This window comes from Aythya ferina (assembly GCF_964211825.1).
Source record: "Aythya ferina genome assembly, chromosome: 1".
Lineage (NCBI taxonomy): Eukaryota > Metazoa > Chordata > Aves > Anseriformes > Anatidae > Aythya > Aythya ferina.
This window is the reverse complement of record NC_140296.1, coordinates 29,953,194-29,979,810: the sequence shown is the minus strand read 5'-3', so window position 1 is coordinate 29,979,810 and position 26,617 is coordinate 29,953,194. Positions and strand designations below refer to the sequence as shown.

The 26,617-nt window shown below is 42.2% G+C and overlaps 1 protein-coding gene across 4 annotated transcripts in view; it reads left to right on the top strand.

Moving 5' to 3' along the window:
- The first annotated feature begins 2,440 nt into the window (after window positions 1-2,440).
- The window catches only part of LRCH1 (leucine rich repeats and calponin homology domain containing 1), a 117,685-nt gene continuing 93,508 nt past the window's right edge, over window positions 2,441-26,617 (top strand). For 2 of the 4 annotated variants that reach the window (XR_014695978.1, XR_014695979.1), the window contains exon 1: window positions 2,443-2,821. Coding sequence is in view for 1 of the 4 variants with exons in the window: in XM_084529599.1 (XP_084385725.1) it covers window positions 2,536-2,821 (286 nt within the window). In the remaining 3 variants the exon portion in view is untranslated. Of the gene's footprint in view, window positions 2,822-26,617 lie in introns of all 4 variants that reach the window. The other 2 variants (XR_014695977.1, XM_084529599.1) reach the window with 2 other exon arrangements.

The following is a 26,617-nucleotide window of genomic DNA, read 5'->3' as shown; positions in this document are numbered from 1 at the left end:
ACAGCTTACTCAACTCACACTATTTTTCATCAACACTTTTCCGTAAATCGCTGAGAAGATGTAGCTATTCGGCTGTTTCCTTATGCTTTCCAACAGGAACACAAATGAAGCTTTTTAAATCCTGAACATGCTGTGACTAGTGGAAATTTGTGGGGAACATTATCTTAATCAGCCACCACCAAGCTTTGCCAGAAGTAACATGATATCTGGACATACCTGTGACAGTGGTGGCTGTTGTGTTCCTTGGGGAAGATCTCTTCAGCTTGGGGCTGTTCTAAGGAACAGTGTCATGAATTTTTCTCTGGTGCACCCACGATTTTCTTGAACTGGTAGGAGACCGAATTTGTCATGCAGAAACCCAGCATCTCTGCATCACACCTGAAGAACCAGCAATCACAGATGTAAGGACAGTTTGGATTTGAGTTTAGCTTGGGGCCTATATTTTGTGTGCAGTTCAAAAGCACTTCCAGTAAAATAATCCCCTTCCTACCCATCTAACCTTACAGACCTTTCCTTAATGTGAGGCAACCCTCCTTAAAAATGCCGCTGCCTGCAACACTTCTGCTATGTATATAAAATTAAAACAAAAATATGCTGATACGAAGAGTTATATCTGAGCACTTCTCAGCTATAAAGAAGAAGCTTTTTATGGATATTTTGATGCTATTCAATCTACCTCTAGTACCCTTCTCTCTTTTAAGTTTCTTGTTGTGGCAGCTAAACTTGCAGAGCTCTTTTTTTTTTTTTTATTATTTGTTTGTTTGTTTTTGTTTTGTTTTTCTAAAGGTGTTTCCTTGTGGCAATTCTGCCTTCCTTTGCCCTGTAGCACTTGGTGTTAAACTTCCTGGAGCCTGGGAAGCTTTAATTTAACATCAGCCATCGATCACAGCACAGGGGGACGGAGCAAAGCGTAATGGCCTGTAAAGTACAGGTCACACGTGGTGATATATGGGTCCCTTTTTAGCTTTGAGCTCTCTGAGTGGCAGGGAAGCATGAGGCCTCACGCTTTGGTTTGTCACTCCAAATCACCCCTCGAAGGGTCTCTCTGGGGCAAGCTGGGCTCCAGAGCCATGCACAGGTGTGAAGCAGCGCCTGCAGCAGCAGCAGGCTTCAGAAACTCCTTCTGCAGGGCAGGTGCTCCCCAGGGCCTGTGGAGTCCGGCGGCAAGAGCCGCTGCAGCTTGTAATTTTCAAATGAAACGTGCTCCGCCTCAGCATATGCATGCTCTCCTCAGTGCCTGCACCGTAGTTTCACCCCACTCCACTACAAGCTGCTGGTGCAGTTAGAGAGGGGATGCTGTTAGCTGCGACGGATGCCAGCAGAAGGGGACGAGCAGGTGGGGGGCTTCCTTTTAAAAGGGTGTTGTGGTTTAACCCGGCCGGCAGCTAAGCACCGCACAGCTGTTCGCTCACTATCCTGCCTCCCTCAGTGGGATGGGGGTGAGAACTGGGGAAAAAAAAGTGAAAGCTTGTGGGTTGAGATAAAGACAGTTTATTAGGTCGCAGAATAAAGGAAAATAATGATAGTAGTACTGCTACGAAGAATGTGTACAAAACAAGTGATGCACAATGCAATTGCTCACCACCCACTGACCAATGTCCAGCCTGTCCCTGAGTAGTAGTTGCCCACCCCAGCCAGCCACCCCATATTAACTGTTCAGCATGATGCCACATGGCATGGGACATTCCTTTGGTCATTTTGGGTCAGTTGCCCTGGTTCTGTCCCCTCCCAGCTCCTGGGAGGACACAGCGAGAAGCTGGAAAGTCCTTGGCTTAGTGTAAGCACTGCTCCGCAACATTAAAATATCGGTATGTTATTGATATTATTCTCACCCTAAATCCCAAACACAGTGCTTTTAGGAGGAAAATTAACTCTATGCTAGCTGGAACCAAAGGGGGAAGGGGTGCTGTGCGAAAAACCAAGGGAGGGCTCACCCTTACTTTTCCCCTGGCATGTTGTGTGTGCACATGCAGCACGCTTGCACATGCATGTGCAGTGTACATGAACATGTCAGCACATTTGCACGTGAAGATGGAGAACCATTAGGGTTGGACAAGCCCTCCAAGATCACCTGGTCCAACCATTCCCCTACCACCAGTGTCACCCACTAAACCATGTCCCCAAGCACCACGTCCAACCTCTCCTTGAACACCCCCAGGGACGGTGACTCCACCACCTCCCTGGGCAACCCGTTCCAGTGCCTGACTGCTCTTTTTGAGAAAAAAACGTCTCCAATTTTCCTCTTTTCCACCCCCAACGACTTGCACCCCCCCGCGCACGCCCCTTGCCGCCCGCTGCAGGGCGGGGGCCCTGCCGCCAGGAGGCGCCGCCGCGCCCCGCCCCGCTCCCTGAGGGGAGCCGGAGCATGCGCACTGCGCCAAGCCCGCGCCCCTGCTCCTCCGCCTCCCGCCCGCGCTGCCGGGAGCGCTGCGAGCGGGCGGAGGAGGAGGAGGAGGAGGAGGAGGAAGGGCCGTGAGGGAGGGACCCGCACGGAGCTCGGCGGCCCCTCGGCTACCCCCAGCGGCCGGGGGGAAGATGGCGACGCTGGGAGGCGAGCCGCAGCCTTTCCCCGCCGCCGCCTTGGCGGTTGGGGGCGGCATCGGTGGCGGTTGTGGCGGTTGCGGAGGTGGCGGCGGCGGTGGCGGGGCCGGGGCCGGGGGGGTGTCGCTGGCCCTGCAGGCGCCGCTGAGCCGCGGCCTGGAGCGGGCGCTGGAGGAGGCTGCGCACCGCGGGGGGCTGAGCCTGAGCGGCAGGAAGCTGAAGGAGTTCCCCCGCAGCGCCGCCGCGCTCAGCCACGACCTCAGCGACACGGTGCGGGCAGGTGAGGCCGGGCTGGGGGGGGGTGGGGGCGAGGGGGGGCACTGGGTGAGGTGGGGGGGGGCTCCGAGGTGAGGGGACCCTGTATGAGGTGGGGGAGACCCCTCTGAGGTGGGGAGACCCCTCTGACATGGGGGGACCCTATATGAGGTGAGGGGACCCTATATGAGGTGGGGAGACCTCTCCGAAGTGAGGGGACTATGTATGAGGTGAGGGGACCCCTCAGAGATGGGAGACCCTATATGAGGTGAGGGGATTCCTCTGCCATGGGGGGACCCTGTATGAGGTGAGGGGACCCCTCTGAGATGGGAGGGCCCTATACGAGGTGAGGGGACCTTTCCGATGGGAGGGGACCCTATATGAGGTGGGGAGACCTCTCCGAAGTGAGGGGACTATGTATGAGGTGAGGGGACCCCTCAGAGATGGGAGACCCTATATGAGGTGAGGGGATTCCTCTGCCATGGGGGGACCCTGTATGAGGTGAGGGGACCCCTCTGAGATGGGAGGGCCCTATACGAGGTGGGGGGACCTTTCCGATGGGAGGGGACCCTATATGAGGTGGGGGGACCTTTCCGATGGGAGGGGACCCTATATGAGGTGGGGGGACCTTTCCGATGGGAGGGGACCCCTCTGAGATGGGGGGACTGTATATTAAGTGAGGGGACCCCTCTGCTGTGGGGGGACCCTATAGGAGGTAAGGGGACCCCTCTGCCATGGGGGGACCCCATATGAGGTGAGGGGACGCTATGTGAGGTGAGGGGACCCCTCTGACACAGGGGGAGCCTATATGAGGTGAGGGGGGCCCTGTATAAGGTGAGGGGACCACTCTGATGAGAGGTGATGCTGTAGGAGGTGAGGGGACCCCTCCAAGATGGGGGACCCTGTATGAGGTGGGGGGACCCCTCTGAGGTGGAGGACCCTATAAGGTGAGGGGGAGTAACTAAAATCGTTGAGGATCCCCCCCTCCTGGCTGCCCCCCTGGGGAAGCTGAGGCGGGTCCCCGCTGTCCCACTCTGTCTGTTTGTCTGGTTTTTTATTAGTGTGCTCCGTCTGTTTGTTTTTTTTTTTTTATTATTATTATTATTTAGCTTTCTCCCAGCTCGGTGCTTGAGGTAGGTGTTTGCTCTCCCATCTGGCTGGAGGGCTGCAGCCGCCCCCCCACACGCCCACCCCGCCTTTGTAAGGCAGAGCTGGCTCCTCCGCGCCTCTTCTGCCTCCCACCTCTCCTGAGCCTCCTCTCTGGGGCGAGGGCAGCTCCTCCATGCCTCTGCTGAGGCCACCGGTGGATATGTTGCACAAGGAATGCGTGTGGAGGTTACATGTGAGATACAGGCTTGCTCCTTCGCCCTGTGTGTAGGTGGACCTGCCTGCCACAGAGGGGATTAAGCCCATGTGTAACCACGTTAGGGGACACTCTTGCTTCTGAGTAAGTCGCTGATTTTACATGCTGCAGGTGGAGAGGCGTCTGCAGGAACGCTTTTGCTCTGCAGCTACCCCCAGGGAGCACGGTGCCTTTTATAAAGCCACAGGTCGACGCCAGTGTCTGTATCCTAATGTTCCTGCAGCCATATTTCCACCTCTGTATGCGGTGCTGTCTCAAGGATGGTGAGAAGTCCTTTTCTTCACGTGTGCTGGACATCTGCAGGCAGAGAAAACCATCGCTCCAGAGGTCTGCAGAGAGGACAGACCTCACAGCCCTGCGGGTGGGAGTGGTGAGGGGAAGCACATCCACTCTGAGTTCACCTTGCCCTCACTGCCTCCTTCCAGCATGGAAAAAGGCACACTTGTTTCTCACCTGAAGGCTCATTCCCCTCAAAGAAGTGTCCCATCTGTTCTTCCACCCTGTCTGTGCAGGGGAGTGGAACCCAATTCCTTCTTTACGTAGTGTCACTAGGAAGACTGGTGTATTTTTAAGGTCTTTACTGCCTCCACGTGCACTTTTGTGTCCCCAGTTGCCTGCTGCAGACGGTTGCGTTGTAGCAGCAGAGGAGCAGGCAAGTAGTTGCTTGTTCTTCTTGTCCCGCAGAGCAGCAGGTGCTGCACCTGCGTGCAGGCGTGTGATAACATGCACCTACTTCTGCACGAGGATATTTCTGCTTTTCTGTCCGTGGAGACGCAGGTGCTTACTGCATACTTACATCCAGCCCAGCTGTCAGGAGCAGAGTAACCTCCCTGGTGTGTAGTGGACTTCATATTGTTCGCTGGCTCCGTCGCTTGTTCTTGCCAAATGGATTTCACAGTGCTCTGTGAGAACAGCCTTATCAACAAAAGAGAAATAGGAAACCTGATAAATGAAACTCGCTAATCGGTAGCAGGATTTGCCACGCTAACGATTAACTCCGTGACAGATGTGCAGTGAAAGGGATAAGATGTGGTAATAGCGCTGTATGCAGCTAAAAGAATGACTTGCAGCTTGTCTCCCGAAGCGAGATGTCTTATCTCTGTTCTTTTTAAAACGGAGGTCTAATGAAGACATGCCATGATATGGGAAACCCAGACATTTAGGCATGTTTGATTTGAGCTAATACTGATCCAGGCCGTTGGTAAGCAGTTGTGCACAGAAAATGAATCCTTTGGCAATGAATATGTTTGTATGTTGTGTAAGTACGTTCTGCAGGAGCTGTGTGGTGTTTGTATAGGTGGCACGTGCCTGTTACATATTTAGTATTAAGTTTCACGTTCTGGAGAAAAAAAACAGCCTTTGTCAGAGTTTTCACAAAGGCTGCCCAGTACAAAATAGACGTAGAGTGGATTTTTCTTCCTCTCTTTGGTAGAAATGGCAGCGTGGAGCAGCCCATGCCTCGGTTCTCTGACAAGTGTCCTTTATTCATTCTCCCCACTTAGGAAAACCGCGTGCTAATCTATAGCTACTTGATAATTGTGTTTGTAAGATCATGTTGCAGCTGATTAATGGGAATCGTTTGCCTTGTGAGTGAAGCCCTACCTTGATATGTTTCTGAAAAAAAAAATGGTGCTCCTTTTCACTTGTTACGTTGCGTAAGTAGAATATATAAACAGAAGAGGCGCTTGGCCTGAGCCCAGCTTTTCGAAACTCTCCGGACAAACTCTTGATGGGAATTTTCCCTCTGGCTTCCTCTCCATAAATGTGCATGATATAAAAACAGTGCTTTTGTGTGCTACTTGGCATGTGTCCTGGCAGCGAGTGACTTTTACTCTTGGATTTGATGTGCTGATATGTCTCTGAAACCTTGAAACTTTTTGATGTTTGGTTCAGGAGTAGCCTTTTTCTGTTAAAGCTTTTTTTTTTTTTTTTTTTTTTTCTTTTTTTTTTGCTAAAGAGGGCTAATCTCACAGAAAAATACAGGCAATCCTTGATTCAGGGAAGACCAGCGTGGGGGATTGAGTTGAGAGATTTGTGGAGCAGGGGATTTCCAAAAAAAATGAGACCATATCTGAATCTTGACAATGTTTTATAGAGCCTTAGATAAAGAATTAGATTGAGAAAAGGGTGGGATGCAGACTTCTGAAGTAAAATGTTATCGATCTTGTTTTCTGCAAAAGTTCTGAGTTCTTTAAACAGGTCTGAGGAAGATAGAAGAGTTAAACTTGAAATTCTCTATTCATGCACTTTTTTTCCCCGAAGTTGGAAGTCAGATTTCATAGAGCAATCGATAAATTTGCAGGAGGGATGTAACTTTCATAGCTGGGAGCGAATTACTTGACTTGTCTAGTTCTCGTTTCAGTTATGCTCTATAGCAACAGCGGAGGCATAGCTGTACTTGTCACTTCTATTTATGCAATTCCTTGGAATGGCTTTTCTTTTGTGACTTTTCTTTGCAATGACTACATCTCGCTTATAAAGACATGATCCTACGAGCCTCCATGCAGCTTTCCAGCACTTTAACATTTCTTCCTTGTTGTCTTTGAAAGGTTTGCTCCAGAGCCGAGTGACCCAGTCTGCTGAACTTTGAGGCAGTATCTTGCACACAGAAGGGAGTTTGTGTGGTGCGCAGTACTGTTAGAAGAGAATAAATCCTCTATGCAAAGTATCGGGAGTTTAGTCAGATGTTTTCAACCACATCAGCGTGGATGCGTTGCGAGAACCATTTCAAAAATAATAAATGCTATTCTTATCACTTTTATTACAGGCTGGGTTACGCAGAAGACAGTGGCACGGTAATCACATAGTTCTTAAGTAATAGCATGCAATTATATTCCTCAGAACCACAGGGAATGCTAGAAGCATGTTAGCTTATAAAAGAGGAAGAAAAAGCCCCAAAGCTGCTACTTAAATGTGCAGTCAGGGCTGCCTGTATCGCTTCAACCTCTATTTGGAGGCTTTGGTTGTTGTTTTTTTTTTTTTTTTTTTTTTTTTTTTTGTTTTGTTTTGAAGGCAGATCCTCTGAACTTTTTCTCCTGAATACCTATTTTCATCTGTTTCGATTGCGTGGGTTAGGCCCATGGGGAAGCAGCATCCCTTGCTGCTGCTTGTGGTGAGATGGGAGAGAAGGTAGAGTTGTGGTGTTAGTTTGCGGGGCATTTTAGCTTGAATTTTGACATCTAAGCACTTCCTGTGGGATTTTTGGTGATATCTTCTGGTTCAGGTGAAACACACTTCTTCTAGTTAGTTCTCCTTGCTAATGATGATAATAATAAAACAGGTTTTTTTTAGTTAGTTTAAAATAAACAGCTATGTATATTGCCATAATTTATTCTTGCTGGTTTTCTTTGGCTCCTTTATTAAAGCAGTTCTTCCTCCACTTCTGGGGATTCTCCTGCATATAGCTGTACATGCGCAGTTGCTTACTTGATTCCTTCCCATGCAAACAGCATTTATGTCACAGACACTGACTAGTTTGTTGGTATTACTGCACAATTTCATAAAGCAATGCCAGATTATTCAGAATTTGGTTAGTATCTGGTCCCTGGGGGAGATTCGATAGGTCTCTTCCAAACTTTTAAGAGCTCTCTTTGATAGTTACTGCTCCCCCTCTGGAATTTATGTTTCCATTATATTGCTTTTTGGTTTTGAATGGGGCTTCTTGAGAACCTTTCGTTTTGCTTATTTTATCCAAGCAATTTTATCTTGTCAATAACATTATAAAATTAACCAGAGGGCTGGAAAAAAAGGCCTGTTTCTTCTTATATTCAACAGTCAGTCGTTTTCTACAAACTTCCTGTGTTTATTTGAAGATTTCTAACCTTATTCTCTTCTACACAAGTCATGTCTTAAGCGTATCAGGACAAGGAAAAAGGAGGAAGTATGTTTGTTTATTCTCACAAGTGAATTGAATATTACCCCGCAGCCAAAATTTATGGGATGTAGCTGTTTCTTGAGGTTACTGTATAACTTGTGTGTTATTGAGTCGAAAAAATGAATGAATGGACAGAACTTGGTGCCACTCTGAGGCCATTTGGTGCTTTTCTTCCCTCCCCAGGTCAGGGTATGCCCTCCTGTTTTGGGGATTGTGCAAACATAACGTGATTGACTCAGAGTCTATTAGTTCTTTTGCTGTGTAGAGGCTAATGAATTGTGCTTTTGAAAGTACCTCTTTTGTCCAGAGATTTATACCCTCCTGGCTGAAATGCAGTCACTCTGCAGGTGCTGTTGGCGTTGGGCAGCACAAACTAAAGCCTCAGAGCAGCTTTTGTTGCTTGAAAACAAATTAGGAGTACTCAGCAGCCTGGTTACTCTTTCACAGTGTGGCTTGAGCAGATTAATGGCTTTCTACCATCAGCTTTGTGTGTGTGCTCATCTTCCACAGTGTGGTGATTTTAATTTTATTTTTGGCTGGCTCCCTTTGTGATCTGTGAAGCTCCAAGAGTTCAACAGCGAAGAGGAAGAGGTAGGAGAGATGACAGCTTAGAAATCATACAACAGGAGGGAGGGTGAAAGCTCTCTGACAACATTAAACTCAGCTGTTTATTGAACCTTTCTTTACCTTTAATGTTAACTTCCAATTTAAGGTGGTTGTTTGTTCAGACAGCCCTACCTAGAGCTGTCAAAGCCTGTTTGGCCTTGCCATGCTTGTAGATGGGTGAAAACTCATTGCTCTTGTGGAAATCCTGTCACTTTGTGTGTCCTTGGCCTGTCTGCCTTGGGAACGACTGACTCGGAGCTCCAGAAGTGCTGTTGTGGCAGTAAAGGTGCTGTAGGTTGCTTTTCACATGCTTTTAGCTGAAATAGCGTGTTGTTTAAGAGCCACTTGCGATCACAAGTCTTGTGGGAAGCAGAAGCCAAATATTCCTCTGTGGTTTGTGTCTCCTCTTCTTCCTTCCCTTGGTTTGTTTCTTTTGTGTCAACGACACAAAAGACCTCTTGGTTTAGACATCTGTAAAACGGCAACGTCAGGGTGAATCCAGATACAGTTACTACACCTAGGGTGTTGAAAATACTCGGGGCTTTAGTGAGGGGAAGAGACCAGGGGCAGGATCAGCTGCGACAAAGCGGAACGAATACCTGCTCCGCAGCACTGTGGCTTGGAAGAGGAGGGCCAATGTAGTACAGGTTTGAACAAGAAAACGTGTAAAGAAGTTGTTATTCGAAGACAGAAGGTAAGGAATGGTAGAAAACGAGAGAAGATTTATGGAGTACTGAGTGAAAATATATAAAGTGTTGGGAGTGAAATAATGGGCAGGATGGTAAGCACGCAGGTGAGCTGTATGTTCTTAGTAAAATTGAGGAAAAACAAGTTTCTTGAGCAGTTACATTAATGATAACCCTAATTTTGTGAACAGAGAATTAGAAAAATGTGGAGGAAATGATTTGACTACCATATATGATGTTTGCAAGTCTTATGCTAGAAATAATAGTTTGATACTTTAAAGGTTATCTGTTGAATTTTAAATTTGAGAAGCTTAGCATTCATTTACCTGTAGAACCATAGAACCATTAATGGTGGAAAAGCCCTCCAAGATCATCTGGGCCAACCATCCCCCTATCACCTATGTCACCCACTAAACCATGTCCCTAAGCACCACGTCCAGCCTTTCCTTGAACACCCCCAGAAGGGAAAGCTGGTGGCTTTTTTGCTGCTTACAGAGTTGTGAGAGCCACCAAGAATGCACCAAACTCGTGTTTTGTGCATCAGATTGACCGCTCTTGGCAGGATGAGATGAGTGGGGATGAGGTGAGTGGCTGCCCCAGGCTACCAGCTATTTGCTCTGCCTGCTTTCTTCTTGCCTGCTCTGCTAGTAAACATCCTCTAGATTGTGAAAAATCCCAAATTGGTTAGAATACCTAATTCACAATTGAAATCAATATGTTTTAAATAGCTTAGGGCACTTCTGAAACCAGAGAGGTATCCTTATGTTCTAGTGAGGTCAGAGTTATGAAAATTTCGTGCCCTCTATTGTTTTCCCACATGTAAAATGGAAAGAGCCAGAAACGTTATCACCACGCTCAGGGTGCAGATCAGTGGCAAAGCAGTGATGAGCGTTGTATGAGTTAAGCTTCTGGAGGAATAATTACATTCTGCTGAATTTGTGGGTAGATGCATCCCTGCGGAAAGAGTTCAGTTCTAAAATGCTAGCATTTCTCCCCACCCTTTTTCCCCCGGGGGTGTCTCGCTGGCCAGCTTGCTGGTTTATCCCTTTTTTTCCTTGTATGGTGCAGAACACCATAATATCTGTAAACCTCCTAACTATTTAAAAATAGAAATAACAATGACAGTCTCTCTTTCTTCTTTCCCAGTCCGTATGAGAAATACTTAAAAAATAAAAAATAATAATAAAAAAGCAACATATGAGTGAAGTGACAGTGGTGGCAGAGCCGAATGAGGGTTGGTTCTGCATTTAATTTGGAGCCTGAGGTTTGTGCTCACTTTTGAAGCCGCATGAGATGTTTCATGTTCTGCTGAACTTGTGGGAATTCTGGCTCCCTTGGTTACAAGCTCGCTGCAAATTTTATGATGCGACTGTAAGGTGGCTCTTCGGGGTATGGTTAGGGAAGTAGCTGGAGGTTTTGGAGCTTTATCAGGAGCAGAACGACAGCAGAACAGCTGAGCATCCAGTCAAGGGACCTGTGCTGCTGAATGGATGAGGTGTTTTTGTTGGTTTTCTGTGGGTGATTTCAGTACTTAGTGCAAGCTGCAGTAATTATAGTGTTGAATTTGAAATATGCAAACGTACACAGTTGGTTTTCCTTTTTTTATTTATTTAGAAATGCACTCTGTAGAGTGGACAAAATTATTTTTACTGACCAAACAGGAAAATGTCAGAAAATGCTTGTTGTCTGTCACCCTGTTTATCTTATTTTTCAACAGATTAATTTATTGAAATAGGCAAACTGGTTGCATATATGAATTAGAAACGTAGAGATAAATGTTTTGTCTCACTACAATTGTTTCTGTGCTTTTCTTGATAACCCTTCCCTTTTGAAATGGCTATTGCCAACAACAAGGTAGATCTGAGACACCTGCTTTAAAAACAGAAGCTTGATTTTTTTTTTTTTTTTTTCTTCCTAAACTGCAGTGCTGTAAAATGCAAGACTGGTAATTGGTTTAAAATCCATTTTTTGGATTAAACTATACAGACTAGAATTAGGTGTTTTCTACTAATACAGCCCCGTAAATCCTTTTTGGTAGGAGATGCTACTGGGTGGGACATTCGTATGTGGTGGAAGATTCAAGGTAGATAACTTTCTGAATCAGAGAAACAAAATTTAGCCAAAAAAGAAGTCTTAGAATTAAGTATTTAAATATGTCATACTTTGTTACAAGTAGCCACATCACTGTAAATGACAAAATTTCACTTTATCATTACATCTATAGAAGCAGTTATTTAAAGTCTGCGTCGCTGGTTGTATTATTTGCAGCAGCAGCACTTCTTTGTAGCACGGCATTAGAGAAGGAAGAAGTAAAACAAAATAAAAAATCAGATGAGAAAAACCATTTCAACGTGAGGAGAAAAGCACGAGTGACAAGTTGGATCTGTTGGTGAACGGAAAGAAACAGGTTTGTAAGATGTGCGCAGAGATAGACTGGTAAGCACTGAAACTGATGGAGAAGTTGTGGAAAATGGGCAAGAAATAGGGTAGGAGAAGAAAATTGAATTGGAGATCAGTCCGATAAGGAAAGAAGTGGAGCAGAATGTACGCTTGGATGAGGCTTACTGGAAGTAAGGCAAGATACCAGAAGTATAAATATGGTGGTTTATTTATAGCCAGAACCTTGTCTCAGCATTTAAAGATAGGGAGATTGTTGCCATGGTAAGTAAAATTATTATTCAAGTGACTTTTATTTTTTTTTTACTTTTGAACTTTTAACTATTTATAAATATCGTGATGGAAGGAATAGGGGGGTAAAATTATTTATACTTGCCGTGTAGTGCCCTTGCCATATATATATTTTTGAGAATGGTGAGGCCTAGCAGCTTTTATTCAGTTCACCCTTTTTAAGATGCAGCAAGTGTGGTAACAACAGTTCTGTGGGGAAGGAGGAAGAACCTAGCGTCATTTGTATGGTTGATAATTACAGAATATCGACTGGGATGGAGACTTTTGGGATGGGCTTCCTGGTCAAAGATGAAAGGAGCCTTCTGGGGCACGAGGGTTGCCCTGGGTGTTGAACAGAAACTTAAACCCAGGTTTCCCATGTTTGCTGGATATTGTGTTTATGGGGTTTATTTCTTTCTTTATTGAGTTCATCCCAGTTCAAGAAGTCCTTTTGCCTTCCACAGTGTATGGTGTTGTTTCCCTGCTCAGTAAGCGTTGCCTGCGATCCCTGTTCCAAGATTTCAGTTTGAGCCTGGCTGCGTGCCTGCTCTTCGCCTGTGTTCCATTTACCAGCCAGTTCAGATGGCCTGATACTAGGGGCTTGTGCTTCTTTCTCGCTCACACACGTCGTGTCACTTGGGTGTTTTACCAGAGGTGGTATTTTCCCCTCCTAAGTGTTTTTGCGGAAAGATAAATGACCAAGAATTTGTTTGCGGGGTCCATCTAAAATGTAGTTTCCATACTTTATCTTACTTTAAGACCTGTCAGAACCACCACTTTGTTTCTATACAACATCAACATACTTTGTTATTGCTTGTAGTTCTTGATTATTATTTTTTAAATCCCTCATGAGCTAATTATGTAGTTTCCTAGTCAAAATATGCAGAAGCAAACAGAGCGCTTTACCCAATTGCGGCTGTGCTATAATGGCCCTTTTCATTCATCACCTGAACATTCAAATTAGATGGAAAGCTGCAGTGTTCATTTGACAATGCTTTGTTTCAGCCATTATTTTTGGAGATGAGTCTGAGTCTGAAAAGGCTTAGTTTCTTTTGTACCTGTTCTTTTTTTTTCTCTTCTAGAAAAGACATATTTCTTCCACAACTTTGGAACCGTTCTCTTTTTTTTTTTCTTCTTTATATGCTTATTCAAATGCAACACGAAAAGCAAAGAAGATCTTTTTGCTAGCTCTTCAAAGAAAATCCTTTGATGCGAGTGGTGTAGAGTAATGTTTCCAACCTTGACTTCATTTTGTTAAAATTTTAATGATGGAATTTAGAGGCAAGACATGTATCATGTATTGCAACTATTACTGGCACATTAAAGCGTGCTGAATGCAACTTTTTAACCAAGCAGGAACTTCTTAAGGGTGGACAAAGTATTTTGAATTTCTTGTATATTTATTAATTTAAAAGCCTTTTATGTGTTTCTATTGAGTGCTAATATAATGGCTTGTAAGAGCTGATTGGTTTTCAGTTGGTCCTAGAGTAGACCTTGTTCTGTGTTTCTGTTAAAAATTACCTTGCAAAGGTTGTTCTTCTCAATGAGGAATTTCCTTGTTCTATAAAGATACAGGTCAGCCCTGATTTTACAGATGGGAGAAAATGAGGAGCAGAAATGAAAAAGTTTAATCCAGAACTCAGAACGGATCGAGGACAAAACTGTAAAAAGAATCCAGCTTTGGTTCTCTGGCTCCTATTTTTACAACTCCATCAAGGCAGTGTAAAAATGTCCGTAAGAATGGAAATGGAGGCATTTTAGTTGAAGTTTTTGTCTGGAAGATGTTGGGGTAGTAGTAAAGATACAAACTTTGAAGCTTTCGTTATGATCCTATGTCCTGGAGCAATTTTAAATTTATTAATGCCATGTAAAAATGAAGAGATCACTTTATAGTAGAGATCATTTTATACCTGTCACACAAGCATGACAGTATGGTTTGCGAATATTCAGTCTCTAAAAAGAAAAGTCATTATAGATTTGCTGTTAATTAAGAACCAGGTAATATGAAAGGGCATGAAGTTAAAATCAAATCACTCCTTTGGCAAGAAGCGCTGTAATCCCTCTGCCAGTTTTCGTATCTTTGTATGTTTAGCTTCCTAGAGAACTGAAAAGGTTATTTTTGGCCTAGGGCCTGAGGCTAAAAATGGCTTCTGGAATCTTATAGCTCAGTTTGGCGTTGAGCAGTTTTGTGCGGTAGTGAAATAACTGCAGTAATTGGTAGCCTCGCTGAAGCATTTCAGTTATGCACTTAAATGTTAAGCTGTGGGAGAGGTGGCCACGTGATACTTCCAACATCTAGTTTATCAAGAAAATGGAAGTCGTGTTTGTCTCTGAAGCAATGGTAGCCTGAAAAAAAAAGAGAGGCTTTTCTACAAGTGGGTTTTAAAGAGGAGAAAGAATGAATGTACGGTCTGGCCTCAGTGGGGAAAGGCTCTAAAATGAAGAAATAGATCAATTTCTGTGCAATTCTGGTGAGAATGGTGAAGCACGAGGGTTGCGTTTGAGACTGTATGTGTGGGGAGCAGGACAAGTCTTTGAAGTTGCCTCATGCTTCTATCCAGCACAGTAGGATTTAATTGGGAAAAAAAAAACCCACACCACCAAACAAACCAACCCTACCAATTTCTATATATGTACACGTGCATGCGTTACATGCACTATTCTGAATGTTTTCTGAAGGGTTTGGGTGATTACGTAGCTGGGATTTTTGAATAGTCAGGAGAACGCTGAGAGGCTAACTATTTAAATCTGAAAAACCTTACGTCAGTAAAAGCTCTGGAAGAGACTTCTGAAAAAGACTGGATATCACTTCCCTCTGTTTCTCTCCCAAATCTGTTAGCTTTTTTTCCCCAAATTGTTTGTCTTGGAACAAGTGGAAGTAACGCGTGGTGCCGCATGAAATCAAAGCTGTTTTTATATAAGCAGAGCTCGGATAAAAATCCAGGCAGATTTATGTTTTGGGTGAAATCAGCGTGGAAAAAATTCTGCATGAGAAGCGGTGCTGCTCTAGACATAGCTTATAAACTTCATGCAGTTCCTTCCAGCATGTTACCGTGTGTGTGTATTAAATTAGATTTGAAAAATCTGTTTTATGCTCTACTTTATGCATGATAGTTTTATTTTATCATGTATGTCTAAATACATCATTGATGAATTTGATGAATGTACATTGATACGTACAGCATGAGGACAGGCAGATCAATGTATTTCTCCTTGTGTCACAACTTTTCATGCATCCTGTTTGGCAGTTATTATGATTAAATTATTACATGAAGGATATATGAGTATAACCACTCCGTCTTTACTGGGAAATAGTACAAGTAAGTCCACAGGAAACAGTTTTACAGAAAAAAAATGATCAGGAGCAATAAGCTATTAAGTTTTTTTGCCTTATCAGTAGAGGATGCTTTCTTTTAAAGGAATTTCTCTGATGCTTCAATAACATTTAGCCTTTCCTGTCATTCTTTACCAGATGCATCTCACCTTATTTCATGCTGCTGTTTTTATTCTGGGAGTGCATTTGTTGAAGCATGGAGTAATTGATGCGTCTTAATACCAAAAGAGACTTTTATGTTGACCCGGTTTGACCCTCTGCCTGGTACTGACCATAAATTACCCTGAGTCTTCGTATCTAGACCAAAAATTCATTGCTCGTTTGCACTGTATTGATTTTCAAGTGTGCCAGTGATACTAACATGATTAATTGTGTTTCCTCTGAAAGTAAATAAAAGGAATGGCACATGCTGGTTTGTGTTGTAGCTTCAACTTCTGATCGTTTGATCTTTATGTTCTTTGTCTACTGGATGAGTTCACATACTCTATCAGGTAGAGATTCAGTCTTCCACAGTTGTTTAGAAATTAATTTTTAAGCATTTGTCTTCAATAAACTAGGAGCCTTCATTAATAAGGGGTTATGTAAACGAAGATGCTGCTGCAGCAGTCCACCTGGCTGCCTAGTTAAAGGTCACCCTTCTACCTAGGGCGAGGAAATGGTGATGACGATGGCTTTAAATTAACAGGACAGGCTATGACTTGGGGTGTTGAGGAGCTGGCACGTGCTTCTGCCTGCTGCCCCTGTTCTGTGGCAGGTAACCACCAGCCCAGGGGCAGAGGACACAGCTGAGGCTGTGTCACCACATTGCTGTGGTGAATGCTGCTGTGGCCTGCTGCTCCTAAACACGCAGACCTCTGGAGTGTGATTTCAGACCTCATGTTTTTGGGTTCTTTAACCTCTGTATTGTTTTTCAGTTAATTAACTCACCAGCTGGATGCAGCGATTAGCGAGGTATCAGCGGAGGTAATATATATTCAGCTTCTTTTCCAACATTTGCTGCTAAAGCACCCAAATTTCACAGTGGTCATTTGTACCGTAGGGTCAGTCAAGCTTGTGATAATCAGCACTCCTAGCTTATGCTGACTCTTCCCAAGACTATGACTGCAGGCTTCGTTGTGCTTGAGGGTTTTCATCTGACAGGGTTACAGCGGAGCTTGTCCCTAACCCGCCCTGTGCTCCAGGTCCTACGATGTCTTGAGTTTGGCCTTGTTTTCACTTACTGCACCATTAACATCTGTCACTGCAGATTTTGTCAACAATGATTTTGAGTTCTAGGGGGGTAAAAGTTCAGGAAATCTTGAATGATATCGGTTTTAGGAAAAGATCTAAAAAAAAACAACAGATGATGCTATATCCTTAATGGCTTTCTTGAGGAAATCACTCAGTTTCTGTGAGTAGACATCAGATGAACGCTCCACAACCAGATCAAAATGACTGATGTTCTGGTGTGAACAACTCAAAAAGGCTCTTGTAGTAGACAATATATTCTTATAAGACTATAGAACATGATTTGTTTCAGCGGTATACAAGCTTTAACTTCTGACAGTGATTTCTTAAATACATGCAAGTTTTTTTTTCTTCTAGCAATACTTTTACATCCGTACTTGAAATTAATGTGACATGACTGCAGACAGCACCATTAACTGGTTGCCACTGTAATTTGACTTGAACTCCGAATGATTTGTCATTTTTAAATCGTCGGGTAAGATGAATGAGACCATGACTGGTGTTAAGAAGATCATAAAAAAATTAGTTTTTTGCTTAGAATTTGATGGAGCACCAGAGAACCATTTAGAAGAATGCTTTAAATGAAATGCAAGAAAAGTTGCATTTTAATTAAATTAAGAATTCCTCCTTGAGTATCTCTTCTAGAACGTTGTTGCTTGACAATTTTGTTTATAGAAACAGGATGTTTTGGTTTTATGAAATGTGGATTTCTTGGGAACTCATTTTAAGAAAGTGTTTGTTTGCCTCCACCCTTGGTGGAATGCAGATGACATCAGATTTTTTTATGTACTGGTGCTACAGCCAGTAGTCCATAAAGACCAGGTTTAGAAGTGTCAGGGGGCATAAAAGGAATTGAATGCGAAGCAGCCTTACTATTTAGGGTGAATTGGTGGTATTGGTGTTCAGGTGGTCATATTTAAGGCAGCGGAACCTTAGATAAAGGTCCAAAAAAGGTCTTAGAAAGAGCTCTAAAAATAAAGCCGGAGGATTAGGTCAGGAAGGGTTGAGGCCAAACAGAAAAGGATCCAGACATCAGTGTCAGAAAGGTGTCTTGGTGTTGAAAGGTGCCTTGACTTCTTATAGCACGAACTTTGCATGAAATGGAGATGCCAATGTTCAGTGGAGTGTGATAGCTGCACTTAAATATTTTTCAGGTGTTTGAATCTTTATTTCTATGGAAGAAAAGGATGTTTGGGTGAACTGGAGGAAAGAAAAATGTAGATGGAAAACGTAGATGGAAAGGGAGAAGGGGCTCATTTACTCCTTCCACGCTTTAATGTAATTGTTCCAAATTTTAACTCTTGCAGTGCCTCAGCAGCTGTACTCCAAAGATTCCTACAAGGCCATGATCTACCGAGTGCTGCATAGAGAAACCACAATAAAATTTTGCCCATGCCATACTAAGAGCATTCTCTTTCCTACTTTCCCCCCTATTCTCTCCCTTCTCATGCCTTGTGACCTTTATATGGGACTCTGCTGGCTTGGACCCCTCTAGGATTTCCTTTGAAATAAGTCCTAAGCAGTGTATGCACTGCAGCGTGTTTGCTCCTTTGTTTTTCCAGTGGCCTAAAACATATCCCTTTGATTGCCCTTCTTGGATGGCAGTGCTGTGTTACTCACTTCTTTTGGTCTGCAGCTCTCATCCGGAGTTCTCTGGCACTTGGGATAGTTTTGGTTCGACTGGCATTTGATGCTAGTGGTAACTTTTCCCCGTGGAAACTTTTGGTTAAGATCTTATTACGCTTCTTGAAACAGAAAGTTTGTAGATCAAAAGGCAAGTATCAGTTGAACTATACTCTGCTTACTAAAACCCTACAGGCTTATTCTAATGTTGTCTGAATTTCATGGGATTACAGGATAACTCGGATTAGAAGGGCCCCCTGGAGGTCATCTGGTCCAAACGTCTGTGCAAAGCAGGGTCAAGTATGAACCTGTTCAACTTGGTTTTGCCAGCTGAAGCATATTTCATTTAGTTCAGGAATTCCCACGTATCATGAACTCCTTTTGCAAGTGCTTTTGGCACCTGCTGTTTCAGCCTCTTCTTCTCAAATCAAAGATTTTCTAATTATGCATCCTCAAATCCCTTTTTCTGCAGCTTCAAGATGAGGTTTTGAGCAGGGTAGCTGACCGCCGTACGTGTGGAACGTATTCCTCCTGCAGGGAATTCCTAACGTTTTTGTGGTGAAAGAGTACCTGAGGTGATTAAACTCTGTTTACAACCACTTGCTTTATATTTATGCAAAACTTTCGCTGACACCCTGTGTCCACTGACATATTTACCCGTAAACCTGCTTGCAGAGTCTTGCTCAAATTGTGTGTTGATGTAAATTCTGAGAGAGTTTGCATCCCCGTACCAAACGGGGAGACTCGTGATGCTGGGAAGGGCATGCTGGAGAAAGGGCTTAGTTTAAACATTTTGCAAGTGCTTTTGCAATGCTTTATAAACAGACTGCGGTGGTCTTAGTTATTTTAAGCCCTACTCCGTGTAGCTTAGTGGTTCTGGATCTAAAAGATGTTTGTGAGGAACACATAGTGCTCAAGACTCAAATGTTCAATGAGAGTATTAGAACACGGGTTTGTTGTTTGGGTTGAGATAGCATGGTTTTTGGTTCTTGTTCTCATAAAATAATATCTGTGTTTAAAATTACTAAACTATTGAAGTGTTATAGCTGTAAATGTTACATGTTATAACGCGTAATTTAAAATTATAACATCCCAAAGACAATTAAATAATCCTTATTCACTTTGTGCCGGTAACAATTCTTTTGTCTTCTTCTCTTCTTAGAAGAAGGTAATAGTACTTTTTATTTCTCTTAATTTCTTTTGGTAAGTGTTTTGGGGCTTTTTGTTGTTTAGGAAAAAGTGTGGGTAATAATAACCATAATAATTATTTGGATCAAATACGAGTGTAAGTTGGTCCTGACAGTGGAAGCAGGTGGTGATTAATTGTGTTTTAATGGAGTTTTTGTTTCTAGTGCTGGTTAATGTGTACCTTCAGAACTGAGTTTATAGGAGTCTTCCTTCACATCAACCTCTTCGTTTTGAATATTATGAATTTGAGACCTAAGTCATTTATATGCTTGTACTCCATATTACTGTGCATCTTATGTAATAGGGGGTTGTGCAAAACCATATAATGGAACCATATAATGGAACAATAATTTCACTGTTACAGATGCAAAACCTGGTTTTTTTGGTAAGATTAAACATTGCTATTAAGGGAATTACTGCAGAGTTTCCCTGTGGAACATAAGGATAATGCATGAAGTGTGGTTAAAACTTTTCCCAGTGTTTTTACAAATTGAACAGATGTGCCTGGACTTTAACAGATTATTTTGCATGTGTAAACTAAGGACAGAAAGAAATTCATATAGCAGAGAGCACTCAGGCTGTCTCTTGCTTTTTACATCAGTCTGTCTTGCATCAGATGATGCAAGGTGATTGCACTTGAGATAACCAGTTTCCTCAGCAACTTTGTACTATTGTGTTTGGTGACAGTGTAATACTTGGGTGTTCTCTGTGCAGTTGTGGAAGTAATTGGGGCAGTAATTTAATAGTTTGAAACAATAGGATTAAGACTCCACTGAGATCTTAATTGCAAGGTATGAAGGTGCAGTGTAGTTCTGTTGCATGTCTTATATTTACATCATCACTTCTGGCATCGCTGTGCATATGGAGTTGTCTTTATTTCTTCTTGTTTGGACAATTTGATGCCCAGCTGCAGGTAGGGTGAAAGCTAGGCATGACCAAAATCAGTGGCAAAATCCCAACTGACTGATGTATGTAGGATTTGCCCTCTTCTGAATTTCGAAAACAAATGATACCTCGTGGGACTTAACTTTTGGTGACTTAGAAAACAAAAAAATGTTTCTCCTCGTGCATGAAGAAGCAGTTCTGTTAAGCATGTGGGGATTTGTTTCTTTTTTTATAAGGCAGTGTTAACTTGAAGAGCAGTACCAGATTTATTCAAGTCATGTCTTAGAAAGTAATTTTCACAAAACTCACTTCTATTAATTGAATTTTTCATTTTTACACGTGGTTATCAAAATATTTGTATGTCAAAATATTAGTGCAATGCATTATTACATCAGGGAGAAGATGTGGAAAACAGGCAGCAGTTGTGTTGGGAGGTAACAGGTACCCAAATAATGCTTCCTGTCAGCCCTCAGAGCTAGAAGTGGATGGGTACATGGGCAGAGGCTGTGTTTTGTGCTTTCTTTTGGCCTTTATGGCTAACAGGTTGGAAACAAGGAGCAACTGTAGTATGTGAAGTAACTGGCTAGAGTGTTGAACTGTTAGATTTTCGCTGTCTTAGCTGCACTGAAGGGTTTTGAATATGGATGTGATCAAATCTCCTTTACCTGTCCCTTGCAGTGTCCTCATAAATAGAGCAAGCCATCAGTTTTATCAAAAAAGCACAGTGAGGGTAGTTGTTTGGTTTATACCCTACTACAGTGTATTTCTACACTTTAGTAGCATGCTAGGTATTTTCTTTGGGGATCGTGCCATGCTCCTTAATTTCTATTTCAAACATTTTTCAGTCAGTGTACCTGGCAGCAAATTAACTGGAGGAAGTCAGTGCTTAACTAACATCAACTGAAACGGTTTTAGGGACTTTCCAGTGGACTTTCACTGAGGTAATCTGTCGTTTATAAAGAAAAAAAAAATACAACAAAACCAAGGCTTTGTCATCTTGGTCTCTCATGAAACTGCTGTGTAAACATTGAACTGCAGGTGCACCCTTAGCCAGTTTAATTGCAGTTTACTAATCTGGAGCATGATTTGTACTTGGTACAACATGAATCTGATCTGCACGCTGTTTTAGGGGTTAACTCCGAATGGCACAATGAATATATATGGCCTATGTAGTAGTTTTCAACTCCTCACAGAAGGACATTGCATCGCACACTTAAGTGCCTTTGTGTTTGTAACAGTTTAGTAATTTATGACCGTGTGGAAAAATCATTTGCTACTTTGGTGTGCCTCATTTATAGGGAGAGAGCCAAACCTCGTGTAATTGCCTCTCTGGTATCGTTCAAGTGAATGGGGTAGATACGAATGGCTGGCTCACCAAAGACTTTGAGGAAAATTTAAGTTAAAGATCACTAATTTTTTATCCTTTATTGGATTTGTGTGTGTGTATATATATTTTATTCGAGTTTATGCCTCTCTAAACCTTTGTAGGGGAGGTAGTTATTGTACTTGCATACTAGATAAAGCCACAGCTAAGCTATGAGAACCCATTTTCTTAACAGGCTGTTCCCTGGGGTAACTATTCATATAAAAACACATTTGTTTTTAGCTTCATCATTATATGCGGGCAAAATATTGCAAACTATACTGCCTATTGAAATTACTGCTTACCAGAGCTTTGTGCAAAGGAGTTGCTCAAACAAGGATGCTCTTGAATGAGGAACTGCCTCAGTCATTGTGCATTGTATTCTCTCGTTTGCAGGGGTGTGCAAGCACGTGTGCGTAGGCCTGTGAGAGGCTGGAGGCACATATGCACATTTCAGTCCTATGGGCTTAAAATTTGGATCCTTGTTTTCTTGGAGGTGGAAGGAAAAAAGGACTTTTTACATCTGTAATTAGAAGACTGGAGATCTGCCTCCTATGGGAGGTTTTCAGGATCAGTTTTAAGACCAAAATTATGATTTAGGCACAGTTTATTCAAAGCAGTTGAGTTTATATTTCATTCTGAACTCAGTTTTTTGCTAGTTGGAGTACATACTTACAGAAGCAGGTTATTTTTACAGTGATTTCCATGGCCACATTTTCACATAGCTATGTAACGATGTAGTATTACATATTTCGTTATGTATGTAAGTTATGTAGTAATCTTATTTGAAGTAGGTATCTGACTACTGATTTCAAATCCCTGATCTTTGTATTTACTGAAAAATACCAGGAGAGTAGGAGAGCCTCAAAAGTCTAACCTAATCTTTTAAATTGTTTGCATCCTTGTGCAATTATTCTTCTAAGTATATTTAGCTAAAATTCAGTGAAATATACGTAACCATAAATGTAGAAAAAAAGCAATACATAATTTAATGATATCTGTGGGTAGTCCCACGTATCTTTCAGCGTTATGTGTATTCTTCCAAGATTGCTTGGAGTCAGAGCAGGAACCCGTCTCAAACCAAGAGCCGAGGTGTTTATGGCTGTCTTACTGGCAGTTTGCTGATTCCTCTGTGGTAATTATCGTAACATTTTGCCTTCCTTAAGCAAAGGAAGTGTCTTTGTATTTCAGCTATTTGATTGCGTTCTGTTCCTGTGCGTGATAGGGAATACTAAAGGAGATTTGTTTTCAGTAGATTTAATACTAGCTGAGTGTTTTTTAATGCACATATAAATACTACAATGAAAAATGCTGCATCTCCTTTGGGCTGTTGCTGTATCAATTGCATTCCTAAAAAATGAGTCCCCAGCCTCTGTCTCTTTTCTGTGTAGAAACCAAATGTTTTGCTCTTGAATTTCAGAGAATTAGTGTCACTTCATTACTTCATTCATGCAAGATTAATCCCTTATTCAAGATTTAAATCTATGAATCCTGTAGGCAAATTGCTTAGAAACTGAAGCAATTTGGTGATCCGATATATTTCTGTTTTTACAGAGGCAGTTCTCCCTCTTCTCCCAGCATTAGACTTTCAGGTAAATGTAGTGGATGAAATCACCACCGAAAGTTGAGTTATTATTGATCATCTTCGTTTGGATGGAATTGTTCCAGTTAAAGAAATTGTGTGCATCTATATTAGCACAATTGGTAAGAGGGAATCTCAAAAGCAAAAAATTGGTTCTGGAGATCAAGCTACAAATTCAAAGGGGTTTTATTTTGGACTCATTCTGAATCCAAAGAAGTGCCTGCCCTTTTTAGGAGCATATTTTCAAGTTTAGTTGCTTCTGAAAGCAACCCAGTTAATGTGCTCCCTGCTGTGCATTCGAGTATGGTAAGTTGGGATGGTAGGAAGACTTAATCTTTTGGATTCCTGAGCTGAACTAAAAATGCTGCTCTAGACACATTCAGTGGATTTTAAATGATCTGAATTTTTTTCTGGCAGTCTGTCAAGTAACATGAGGATGCCTATAAAACATGCTGTGTTCAAAATATCATGTCAAGCATGCAAAAAAATCACTTCCTATTCTGCTGAGCCAGGAAATGAGTTATCTTTGTCACTGCTTGGAGGAAAGGAATGCCTAGCCTAATTCTGATTGTATATTGCACTTTGGTACCGAATCTTATGTTTTTAAAGTTGTGCTTAAGTGCCTGAGGTTTGGCCATTGTCCAAAATCAGTTTTAATAAATGGTAATTTGGGGTGGCTTCCTCACTTTGTACATGAATTCTTAAAGAGGTAATAAAAATGGGTTTGTCCAGTTCAAATAAAAACGACCTTTTCAAAGTTAACTTGGTAGGATAAGATAAATTAACATTTGATTATTTAATACTATTCTAAAAATATTGTACTAGCTAGAACAGAGACTTTTTTTTTTAATTGGATGTAGGTAAAAAACTGATGTCTTTATCAACTTCTTTAATGAAAGAGTCATGCAAAATTAAACAACATTGTAATCACCTTTAGAAAAGGTAGTATTTGGAGCATAGCAATTGCTTTAAAAAGCGAGATGGGGGAGGCTTTAGTTGTTTTGAGAAGTAACAAGTATGGGAAAATAGCAGTATTGGGGGACAAATCTGCAAAAATTTAGTAAAAACTATCTTGCATAAAAAACACAAAGTATACCTTTGATACAACAGTTCGGGAATAGGTGAATGTCTTAAATTTGGAAATTGTGTGGGAAGGCTTTGATTTTGCTAAGTTGTTACCCATTCATTTTGAAGTGATAGTTTATTTAAAAAAAAAAAAAGAAGTGACATTGAGGCTGCAGTAGTACAGCACTGTTTTCATATTAGTAAGCAGGAAGCGTCAGTGTGAATTCACTGCTGTTTTGTGAAGCAGGAAAAAAAATAGTTTCAATTGAGTATGGGACATCCTTTCTACCCTCATCATGATGCTTTAAAACTGTTTAAAATTGTTTATTTCCAAAAGAATATATAGGAGAAAATAACCTGCCTTTTCGGGGCTGTCCCTGTTTTTTTTTTTTCAGTCTCTGTTTTTTAAATATTTAATTATAGAGCTAATGAAAATTAGGGTAGTGTAATGCTCACACAGGTATAACCCTAGCTTGAAGTCTCTTTATTCAGCTCTTATGTTTTGGAGCTGTAGGGGTGGAGACTTGCAATAGCCAGATTATCTCTGGGGCTTGGTAGAACCAGGATATATGTAGACTGTCCATATTGTTGTCCCACTCAAACTGCTTGCAAAATATTGATTTTCCTGGAAGAACATTCCTTTTCCTTTATGACTACTAAAAGTCCAAGCAATAGCCAGAAACAACACCAAGCTCAGAGTGTTAAGCAGCTTTCCAAAGGAAAGCCAGACTGACTGATAGAGACTCTAGACCCAAAGCTGTTTAGTTAAGATCAGCACTTGGCCTGTTTTCAGCCTTACTCATTTCAGATCATCTTCACAGATGCACGTAAAGGCAGAATGCAAACCTTGTGTAGGGGAGGTTTAAGTTCATCCAGGTAGAATTGAAGAGGTGTAGAAGAATGATGTTTTTATGAAAGTCACATGAGCAAATAGTAAAGATGTCAACTCTTTAGTTCTTTAAGAAAAGTTATATTTAATAGGAGCTCTGCAGACTAATATGTATGCTATGTTCAGAAAACTTGTGCTCTTTCTGGAGTGGCTGAAAAACGTCACACCTTGACCCTATGCAGGTTTATCACTGCTTGCATCACATCTGGCTTAAACAGCTAAGTAGGGATGCTTCTCTGTACAAGTCTAGAATTTCAGTTTTCCTTTATTGCAGTACAAAGCTGATGATTGTTGCAGGGCTTTGCAAGGCTTGCTTCTTTCAGCATTGCAGCCGAACATCCATCACAATAAGGCAGTGGAAAGCATGTTCAAGAGAAAGGTAGTAAGTAAGCAAATAATTTATTTAGAAGTGAAAGGCAGCTATCAATTTAAAGGTGAGAGGTGGTCCTGTGGGCCCACTGTGTTCCACAGACAAGGAACGTGGCACGAAACTGCATATTTGTCAAAACTGTTGAGAGGTGTGCCTCTCTCAAAAAGAAAAGCCCTGTGAAGAATTGGTTCCAAAGACGATTCTCTCTACAGTGGTGGTTGATGAACATCCCTGAAAACGTTTCAAGACTCTGGCGTCAACTTCAAAAAAATCTGGAGCATGTTTTGCTGCAGTGGTTGGCTGTGGTCTGCTGTTGTCCCGGTGAGTGAACGTGCTTTGTGTAGTGATAAATGATAGCTGGGAGAGTTTTGTCTGGAATTCTAGGGATAATGTTTGTCCCTATTAGAATGTTCTTTTCCTCTCGGTCCCTAATTAATCACTAAGAATTAGTAAATACAGCTGAAAGTATGAAGACTACGGTTGTGCCTTAGCTGGAGCTAAGAGTTGAGGGAACCTTTCATTAATCACAGAAGTCATGTGTGGCCTGTTTATTTTTTTTCCCAGTAACAGAAGAGGATAACTTCAGCATTAATTTTTCAGAATTGTTTGCATAGGAGTAGGCAAGCGTGAGGGAACAGAGAAAACCGAGGAAGGCACATGGCTTGTGTGAGAGAAACAGGAGGAAATCGAGAGGCCTAACAAAACCAGTGTGGCTTAAGCAAATGTGGCTTTTCAGCAGGGGAAAATGCATCGCCCTTTGGAAGTGGAGATAAGCAAACGAAACGGGTTGGACCAACTCTTTGTTCTGGTGTTGGGAATTTAAGAAACTCGCTGTCCAGGACTGCGAGATGGAGCACTGAGCTGTGATTAGTTTTTGAAATGTGTAAGTGATCGTATGTCACCAGAGTTTGTTAGTAAGCTTCTGCAAGTTGAGTAATAACCATTTTTTGTAGTGTATTTATTTTTGAGGAGGCAAAGCTAGGTAAGTGTGCAACACTTGAACTATGTAAGATGTAGACATCATGGCTGATGATACTAATTAAGCATATAAAGCTGAGCAGATGATTCAACTAGGAGGTTTTATTAGTGTGTGTTATGA